A 10,791-nucleotide genomic window follows, 5' to 3' on the forward strand; every position below is an offset into this window, starting at 1 on the left:
GGCGCATCAAAATGCTGCATTGTTTGCCGCCCTCTTGAGTTTTCAAAAGGTTAATAAAGTGAAAAATGCTGATCCAGGATCGGAGAAAGTTTTTTTCCTATTTTTTCAATGTTGTGGACGGTTTTTCTCCGAGCCATATTTATAAACTGCTTGTACACGAATTATGAGAAGTTGCCACATTTTAAAAAATAAAAAAATATTCTCTTTCAAAATCAAATTCATGAATTAATTATCATGATCATCTTTAAATTGGAATAAGTGACGTGATTTTTTTTTTCTGCACCATTAATCGAACTATAATTCGAGATCCGGGGAGCGAGTTTCATCCGACAAGTTGTGTGATTTGACATCTTTCCTTGATTTTTATCGGCTGAGAAGCATTCTCGCTATGACAATTGTCGGATAACGGGGAGCGTTTTATGAAAGGCCTTGTCGGACGTTTTATCCGACAAGTAGCCCCCCCCCCTACAGTAATTACTATGGTAACAGTGCCTCTAAGCTAATCATAATCAAGGAAACAAGATGTCAGATCTGACAACTTGTCGGACGAAAATGTTGATGAAAAGCTACCTTGATTTTTCATGAAAAGTAATTTAATGACTATAAATCAAATAAAGGTAAATTGAGAAAGAAATATAAAGAGTAGGTTGATTAAAATATTTAGAGGTGTAATGCCAGTACTACTTGGTAAATAGCCCGGTCAATGAAAAGGTTTCAACAACAAAAAATATCTCATTTTAACCAATATTGATAAATCAAACAACATTTTTGGTGCATGCGACACAGATTCTGAATCCATTGCTGGAAACGTATAATCAAGGTATAGAGCCTATTATAGACACCAAAGGAAATTGCTAAAAAGATACAGCAAAGAAATTAATGTCCATTCAATTCTCTCTCGCAAAAAAAAACACAAACCGATTCCCATACAGCAAATTAGAACTACAAGTATATGGGGTAGTTAAATGGGTTTACCCCCCCCCCTAATTTTTTTAATACCCAAACCTCCCCCCTCTAGAAGTCAACCCCCCATGAATTTTTTTGAAGACTTTTTTTTAGCTTGTCAATATTTTTGGAGGTACGAAACCACGTTTAATTTGTGATCAAGACCCCCCCCCCCCTTTTTTTTTTTTTTTTCTTGTCATGTTTTGGGGTAAGAAACGACCTAAAATTGGTGGTTAAGGCGATTTTTTTAACAACATTTCATCTTTAGCTCGAAACTTGACCCCCCCCCCCTTTAAAAAAATCCTGCATACGCTACTGCCCGAACAACATCCGAAAGGCAGCGGCACCCCTAATGCACACAGTCACACCAACGAGACCGAGTCCAAACCGGCCGATGGTGTGTCATGGTCGCGGCCTCGTTTGTCGGTCTGGCTGATTTTCCTGTATGACTGTGTCTTTATAGAGCGGCATAAACATGATAAAAAATGTTATTCAACACTTAGAGCAGGTACATTTTATCCTCGCTAATGGATAGCGTTGATGATAATGAGAGAACACTGTTGCCTTGCGTGTCACTTAATAGGCTAGCCACCCATTAACATCATTCATTTCATTAGATATAATATTGTTTTTTAAAGTGCCCCCATTTCACGTGTACGACCAATTACTGGTGATAGAAATTGGCCTTGGTAATTGCGTTTCAATTTATTTTTATCAATTTCATTATGTTCAAGAAGGGTAAATCTTGTTGTTCCATTCACTAAGGCGGTGTTTGGCTGGTCGAACATTATGAAAATTGCTATGGTTACGGATCGGGCCAATGCAGTGTAATAAGCAGACAGCGGACCCCGTTACTAATCAAGACGTACGCTTATTTTTTTGTATTAATACATAAGACTCACAGTAAAGAGCTCATTAGATCGTGACTTATATAATATGTCAATAAATGGGTTTCATTTTGTTTTCCATATATTTTGGCATTTGCCAGCAATGGAAAACAAGAAATAGAAAACCAATTGTTTTACCATCATGAATTCGTGTTTTTAGTAATATTGGCTCTTACTTGCTCTTTTGTTCGCAATATAATCGTAATCAAAACATATTGAGCAGTATTGCAGAGGGTTCAAAAAACACATTTAGTTCTCTTTGTACGATTTATATGCGAAATTAAATATTTCAATTATTAATAAACCTTACCCGACCACGACCATACCTTTAAATATATTAAAGAGAATATTGATTTCACATTAGCCGCAGATTACAAGATGCAAATTACCAAGGTAATAAAGCAAGTTCATGCTTTCAAGGATTGATGACTCATTCGCGTCCAGGATCCACTATAACCTTTGCCAAAGAAGTATAGCGAGGATATCTTATTTAGAAGTGGATGCCGGGCGCGTAACCGACTCAAACCGAACGGTGCAAGGGCCGCGGAACCGGGGGCTGGGGCATGAGCCCCCTCCCCCCGTCCCATATATATTTTTTCAACCTTGTACAAAAAACGTAAATATTACCATCTGATTGTGACGTTTTGCATGTTCAGTTTCCAACTTTCGGCTCAGCCCCCCCCCCCCCCCCCCCCCCATAATGGTTAGTTTCGGTCATGTTCGCTCATTTGGTTTACGTAGCATCGTCTACAGTATACTTGCGCAGACCCTATTGCAAATCAAAATCAATTACGGACTCGATATTTGCTTCCTCAAACTGTAGCTATATTATAAATATCAGTAGGCAAAGCTTTTTAGTACAAGAACATTGTTACTTTCGACATTAAATGTGTTAATTAAGTTTGTTTGGACTGTATTAATTGTTTCAAATGAAAAGTGTCTAGGAACGGAAACTATCGTACGTTAGTCACGTGACGTAGTACACAGAAATATGCCTTGTGCTGCCTGCTCGATCTCAAAGTTAGGGGGGAAAATGAGATGTAATAATTATACCAGTCATAAAGTAGCATACATCAAACTGTAGATAATCTATTTAGCATTAAGATGACAATCAATCTCGACCTTTTTTACCCTTAGGGATATTCCAATGGGAAAACAAAGGTGCCAGTGGCTGTTAGACCGTTGTCATAGCAAGAGTTGTGAATATGGATACTTTCAAATGAACAGCGAGACGTAAATAGTGACTTAATTGTAATAATATTTACATTGAATTAATGGAAATTGATAAAATTTCCACACTATTATCAATTTGGTGTGAGATTGTTAATAGTTATAAAGATATACCCGGATTTCTGCAATATTACGTTCATGAAAACCACTGTTCCCTGTGTTGAAGCTGTGTGTGTGGACTTTCGGACACTCAAATGCACGCGACTTACCATTATGCCCCCTCACTTTCAAAACCGTTCCACGGCCTCTGCGATGATATGTCATTCAATGTAAAAAAAAAAATATTGGGTAAAATGTTATCCAGCACGAGGGTAATTATGTGTCCAACCAATTTGGGGCAGTATTTTACCCAGTGCGGGAAGCATATTGTCCGGTAAGATTAAAACAAATAAGCAGCAATTACTTTAGAATGGGCAAAACTTTCATCACACTGGATTAAAGGTCAAGTCCACCCCAGAAAAATATTAATTTGAATATATAGAGAAAAAAAGAAAAAAAATCATGATATCATCAAAATCGGATGTAAAATAAGAAAGTCATGACATTTTATAGTTTCGCTTATTCATCACAAAACAGTAATATGTACAATTCAGTGACATCCAAATGAGACTGTCGATGATGTCCTTCACTCATTATTTATTTTGTTTTTTATTGTTAGAATTATACAATATTTCATTTTTTACCTATTTGACAATAAGGACCAACTTAACTGAACCATATAGTATTAAATAATGCTAATTCCACGTGTTCAGGGAGGAATAAATTGTTGTTTCACTTGACAATGAGGAGAAAATTAAAACATTTCATGTTTCATATTATCATAAAAAACTAAAGAAATAGTGAATGGAAGACGTCATCAGTCTCCTCATATGCATACCGACCAGGGTGTGCATATAACTGTTTTGTGAAATTAAGCAAAACTTTGAAATGTCATAACTTTCTTATTTTAGAACCGACTTTGATGAAATTTCCAGTGTTATGCTTGTTGGATTTTTCTCTTTTAATCAAATATTTTTTGTTGGGGTGGACTTGTCCTTTAATAAAAATTCCCACAAGAAATGCCCAATGTTGGTTGGACACATACATGTGATTACCCTCATGGAGCATTTTTACCCAATATTTTTTTAGAGTGTTCGTACCTTCGCCAAGGCATATTTACTCCAATGATCATTTGATGAATGCAATATACAGTCAAACATTTTTTGCGGCATTTTGCATATATCAAAGGCGTACTTGTAACTGATTTTTCATCAATATTTTGGGGGACAAAATTTACATCTATTGCTTTTAATATAATTATTTATTTATTTATTTATTTTTATTTATTTATTTATTTATTTATTAAATAATTAATTAATTAATTGATCAATTTATCTACTTATTTCTTTTTTCATTAATATATTTATTTATTTACTCATATACATATTTATTTATTGGTTTATTTCTTTATCATTTTGTTATTCTATTTTCAATTAATATTATCTATTAGCTTGTTTATAATATATTAATTTTGCTTTCATTCTATCTATCTATCTATCTATCTATCTATCAACCTATCTATCTATATATCTATCAACCTATCTATCTATCTATCTATCTATCTATCTATCTATCTATCTATCTATCTATCTATCTATATATTTATCTATCTATCTATCAACCTATCTATATATCTATCTATCTATCTATCAACCTATCTATCTACCTATCTATCTATCTATCTATCTATCAACCTATCTATCTACCTACCTATCTATCTATCTATCAACCTATCTATCTACCTATCTATCTATCTATCTATCTATCTATTTATCTATCTATCTATAGATTTAAAGCATTTCATTAGGGGCACTTAATACTCCATAGACACCCCCCCCCCCCCCTGCTCCTCCCGCCCATGTTAGTCGCCACGCCATTATGGCCATGTACCGAAAGACCTCGACACCCTTTAGCATGTACGCGAGTATCATCTTTTCCCGTTACATTATTCATAACTACATACTCATAATATTCTTACGATGTGATGAAGGGAATTTTCAGCGGAGCAGCCCTTGACCAAATTAACACTAGAGATTGTTGATGGGATATGTATAAGAAGAAAGGAAGATGGATGAGAAGCGGTCGAGAGTGCAAGAGAGAGAGAGAGAGAGAGAGAGAGAGAGGGGGGTGGGGCCTGTTAGGAGTGATAGAGAGGTAGGGTAAGGGAGAGGGAGAGAGATGGGGGGGGGGGTAAGATTGAAAGAGGGTGAGGAAACAAAATGATACAGAGGGGGGAGGGGTCAGGTCAAAGAGACGAAAGCGATGAAAGTGGTCGGAAGGGGGAAGAGCATAATAATAATCGTAAAGAGAAAAAAAAATATGTACAGACAGCGGAAAATAATAAGAGGGATGAAGAGGGGAGGGGGTTAGGTGCTGGAGAGAGATGGGGAAAGTGGGTGGGAGAGAGAGAGGGGATGGGAGTGCGTGAGAATGAAAAAAAAAAGAGAAAGGAGATCGGGGAAATAGGTATGTGTGTGTGAGAGATAAGGGAGAGAGAAAGAGAGAGAGAGGGGGAAGTGATAGAGAAAGAGGGAAGGGGTAAATAGTTTGCAGGGATCGCCGAGCATTTTTTACGGGAGGGGGGGGGCTACCTTTGCTAAAACTTAGAATAAGTTGATAATTATTACGTTTATATGTTCACTGAAAAGAGAGTGACTGAAGCTACCTCCCTCCTCCCCCCCCCCCCCCGGTGCCTTGGGGCCTATGGCCCCTGGATTGGAGAGGGAGCATTGTGAGAGAGTGACCAACAAAATTTTGAGAAAGATGAAATAGAGAGGAGATAGAGAAAAGAGCAGGAAAGCTAAAGAGAGAGAGAGAGAACGAGGCACAGACAGACGGCATGGAAGAAGGAAACGGGGGGGGGGGGGGTGTAACCTTTGATGCGTTCCTAAGTAATAGCATTTGAGTCATCACACAAGTAGATTTGATCAGTTAGGTTGTAGAAATATCAAAGCAACGACGTAAACATGGTAATGAACTGCCACAACCCGGAACTACAATGTTCATGTATAAGCAGTACCTTGGGCGAGGCTGCCTTTCTGAGTGCATCTATTTGTGTGAGTTTTTTGGATTCCACATTTTATTCTAATATCATGCATTTTACATAAAGGTATGCCATTAATATTCATGTCTATAACCTTGTTTATACGTTTCTATCTGAAAGGTTTTTAAGATGCATCTTTTGATTAGGTATTTCTAGTGAATGCCTCTGTATCTTTACGTATCCAGTGTGTGGTCTTGCTAGAAATTGGGTGTTATAGTGATGCGTCGGGCATCCAATTATGTCATCAAATTGTGTATTTTTCAGCTGATTTTGATGGAAATTTCATTTTTGCTGCTCAATTTATCATCCGAATCATATTAAATTAGTATCTATGTGTCTATAGGCCTACCCTTCATAAAGGAATATTGAAGATAATTATATTTTTTGTTATGAATCCGTCTTCATAATCAAAAAGTATATATATGCATTTTCTATATAAATATGCAATGATACATCTTTTGTGTTTGTTTTATATTACGAACTTCGTTGATTTGCTTACCTAAATAATATATGATATTTGATTATTAAACCATCAGGGTCTATACTGCAAGCTTGAGTAGACCTTTCGTTTTATTTCATTTATTTAGTATTATTTTTGTGGTAGAGTTACAAACATATTATTCCCCGAAATAGATCCGAAATAGATGTACTTTGATCATTTTTCGGAATATGAATATTCAGGAAATCACATAACTTTTAAGCTCTTAAAGAGGTATACATTAAAACAAGAACCAAAAAATAAAAATACACGAGGAAATACAAAGGCTAATAAAGATTACGTGTTGATAGTCCGGTCCTAATTATGCGTTTTAACTATTGAATGAGTTGTCAGCTATGCAAACTTGTGACTCACTCGTCATGCTCGTTGTGTTACAGTCACGCTAACAAAACAGACTTCATTTCGATGGACGGTATGCAATTCAAAATAACTTAAAGGTCAAGTCCACCCCAGAAAATGTTGATTTGAATAAATAGAGAAAAATGAAACTAGCCAAACGCTGAAAATTTCATCAAAATCGGATGTAAAATAAGAAAGTTTTGAAATTTTAAAGTTATGCTTATTTTTCGCAAAACAGTAATATACACAGCAATACAAATGAGATAGGCGATGATATCCCTCACTCACTATTTCTTTTGTTTTTTATTGTTTGAATTATACAATATTTCATTTTTTTTTATAGATTTGACAAAAAGGAATAACTTGACTGAATCATATAGTATCAAACAATGCTAATTTCACATGTTCAGCATGTTCAGGGAGGAATTAATTGTTGTTTCACTTGACAATAATGAGGAAATAGAAATATTCCCTATTTCATATAATAAAATACAAAAGAAATAGTGAGTGGATGATGTCATCAGTCTCCTCATATGCATACCGACCAGGGTGTGCATAATAACTGTTTTGTGAAATTAAGCAAAACTTTAAAATGTCATAACTTTCTTATTTTACATCCGATTTTGATGAAATTTTCAGTGTTATGCTTGTTGGATTTTCCTCTTTTTATTCAAATCAACTTTTTTGTTGGGGGTGGACTTGTCCTTTAATAGTTGTGATCGGTCTTCAGTTTTATTTTGCTGTTTTAAACAGAATGTGAACACGATACGTGACACTGGCAGCTGGTTCTATTCCGAGCAAGGGTAAATATGGTGCTATGGATAGCAAATTGTGACAATGTCTAAGAATATACAATTTCGTCAGCTCGTTTGACACTTCAATAATTAATAACTTATACCGGGAAAATTACTGAAATGGTTCTCTTCTTAACGAAAAACTAGGAAAGAGCCCGGAAAGAAAAAAAAACATGCAATGCAAATGCAATTTAAAAAGTTTTGGCCTCCCCTACAGCCGCAGAATTAGAAATAAACTCCGTAAAACCGAACTTTAAAATACGGGCCACTGTTTTTTTTTTTCTAGCAGGGAATGACCTGTTAACTTGGGTGGCTGTACATCGATAACGCATGCTTTTTTTTATCTTCATCTTACAGATCCTGACTGTTCACTACGATGGCTAGCAAGGTGGAAGGTGAGAAGCTGCAGGGTTTGGTGTGTCCTTTGTGCCTTGATGTCTTTGAGAACGCAACCATCCTCACCTGTGGTCATACCTTCTGCAAAGAGTGCCTGGAGGCATACGACGAGCAGAGTCATGAGCTTAGTTACATAGTCTGCCCGGTTTGCAGGGACAGGACTGAACTTGGTCAAGACCGGGTGGCAGGACTAACCCCAAACTTTTCCGTCAAGGGACTCGTGGATAAGATCAATGTTGAAGATGGGCGTCGCAGGCCGGTCTATTGCTCTTTGCACAACGCAGTCTACAAGGATATCTTCTGTGAGGATTGTGCAGAGTTTATTTGCCTTTCTTGTTACATCCATAGCCACAAAGAACACGTGATCAAGAAGAAAGAAGAGTTGGAACGAAATCTGAAGGAGAGGCGGAACACTCTTATTCGCAGGAAGGCAAGGAGATTCCTGCTGGAGAGGTCTTTGAGCAGTGCTGAGGAGCAAGGAAATGATTCAAACCAACACCTGAGCGGCTTGGAGAAGGAAATTCGGGATGCCTTTGTTAAGAAACTAATGAGGCTTCAGGAGCAGGAAGGTGTGCTTCTGAAGATGGTGAAGGAAATGCGGAAGGCCCAGGACGAGGCGGTAGCAGGAAGTGCATGGTTTTGTCCAGCGGACGATACGCTTCTTGCACTTGGTCACATTGAGCTTGGAGAGGATTCATCAGTAGACGAAAGGCAGGAGGTCGGATCTGCTTCCCCAGTGAGATGTAACGATACAGATGGACTACAAACGAGCGCCCTCATTGATGATTCAATGAAAATAGTGAGAGAGATTGAGTTACCCAAGGGATTGGCTGGTATGTCGGCACTGTCCAAGGATGCCGTGGTTGTCGGGTATGGATGGAACGCCAAGGGTTCTGATTGCTTCTCAGTCTGCGGAAACCAGATACCCCATCTCAAGAGTGATGCTGGAAACGTCTACGATATCGCTATGCTAGGTGATGGCAGGACCGTCGTCTCCCGTGACGTGGACATGTGCCTTGTGTTTGACCGAAAAGGTAGACAGATCCGAGGGCTTAAGTACATCTGCAATAAGGCAGGGCTTTGCCCTATGATATGCAGCGACCATGAGGACAACATCTATGCAGTGAACAGATCATCCGAGATCAATATATTCCAAGGAAGCAAGGGAACACCCAGGAGGGTTGTCCACACCGGAAGCATCAAGCCTTCTCAGATCTGCGTCACCAGCACCGGCATCATGATCACCTGTACCTGCATTATGACACCAAGTACTGTCACCGTCTTCGACCGAGATGGTCATGTCGGCAGCTCCGTCACGGCTAGTGATGATACAGAGTATCTTCTAGCCGCAGTGGATAGTCAGGATAGTGTCTTGGTAGCAAGGGTCAGGGTAGGTTCGGATACCATCGGCTTGACTAGGTATACCCTGGATGGCACGAGACTCACCGAACAGGTATGCTTCAAACCTCTCCAGCTTCATGCCCGGTGCCAGTCATTTTGGTCATACATGGTGAGTCTCACTCCAAACATGCTGGCCTTCAAAAGCAAAAGGCGGTTGTATTTCATTGAGATTGTGGCCTGATAAAGTGATCAATATCCTTTTTAAATCTGTAGGTCTATCATGTCTATAGCTTGCTTTCAGGGACAAGTTCACTTTTCCTAAGGCCTCACTTTTTATCAAAACACAAATGGGACAATTAAAAAAATAAAGCTTTACACATCGAAGGCCAATGAAATGGTCATCAAGGTCAGTTATCAAGTGATCAACGATCTGTTGACCAAAGAGTTGAACAAAAGGACTTATTTGGCCTTGACTAAGTCTGTTTCTTGTCATAGCCTATATGGCATATACAGTACTTTGTTCTTCTTATGACAGTGTTTCGAATTTCCTCTTGTAATCCAAAGTGTATGTTAGGAATTTATGTTACGAATCCACACTCTGATATTTTCTCACTATTAGGCACTATATTTATGTACATGGTCGTAAGAAGGAATTTTCTAACTCTCAAAGTACAGAAAGTGTTTACTCATTCATCAGGTGAGAAAGTAAATTGAACGAAGTGATTGCAAGTGTTTTTTTAAATCTATGTTGAAGGACCTGGCACATATCAATGGAGAAATTGCTAACATTTGAAATAAGCATGATAAAGGGTAAATTAGAAACCATCCTGGAGATGCCCCTCCCCTCACGTACGGCTTTGGCTCTCTTACGTATTTCAAACAATCTATTGTGAAAATATCGTTTCTTTAAAATCGTCAACATTTTGAGTGACCTTCATCTTTGAGTAAGAAGATATATAATTTTGCTTTATCCTATCAGGATAAGTTTCCTGGAGGACATCTCTTCCGGAGGACACCGCCATGGGAGGGGAGGGCGGTGTCCTCCGGGGAGACATCCTATAACCTCATAGAATAGATTAGATGTACGATAACAAAGAATTAAAAGTAGTATGAAAGAACTATGGTATATTTTCAAGATAATGTCTAATCGTAAACTACAGAGTTTATGCGCTTGAAAGTGAAAATTATGCGAGGAAATTATTCATCCTCGTCCATCTGATCTCCCTCTAATTGAGGCACGAGGTACACTGCAAAAACTCCGGTGTTGATTTTACACCA

The 10,791-nt window shown here is 38.0% G+C and overlaps 1 protein-coding gene across 1 annotated transcript; it reads left to right on the forward strand.

Annotated features, from left to right (window-relative positions):
• The first annotated feature begins 8,152 nt into the window (after positions 1–8,152).
• Positions 8,153–10,326, forward strand: LOC135154975 (uncharacterized). Its single transcript, XM_064103232.1, has one exon. It carries the CDS (start codon positions 8,153–8,155, stop codon positions 9,752–9,754), a length of 1,602 nt encoding a protein of 533 aa, XP_063959302.1. The 3' UTR covers positions 9,755–10,326.
• Positions 10,327–10,791: the final 465 nt, after the last annotated feature.

This window comes from Lytechinus pictus, chromosome 8 (assembly GCF_037042905.1).
Source record: "Lytechinus pictus isolate F3 Inbred chromosome 8, Lp3.0, whole genome shotgun sequence".
NCBI classification, from domain to species: Eukaryota; Metazoa; Echinodermata; class Echinoidea; order Temnopleuroida; family Toxopneustidae; genus Lytechinus; species Lytechinus pictus.

What these genes read in the sequence shown, in the direction of transcription:
- LOC135154975 (XM_064103232.1), top strand. Translation starts at nt 8,153, where the DNA reads ATGGCTAGCAAGGTGGAAGGTGAGAAGCTGCAGGGTTTGGTGTGTCCT.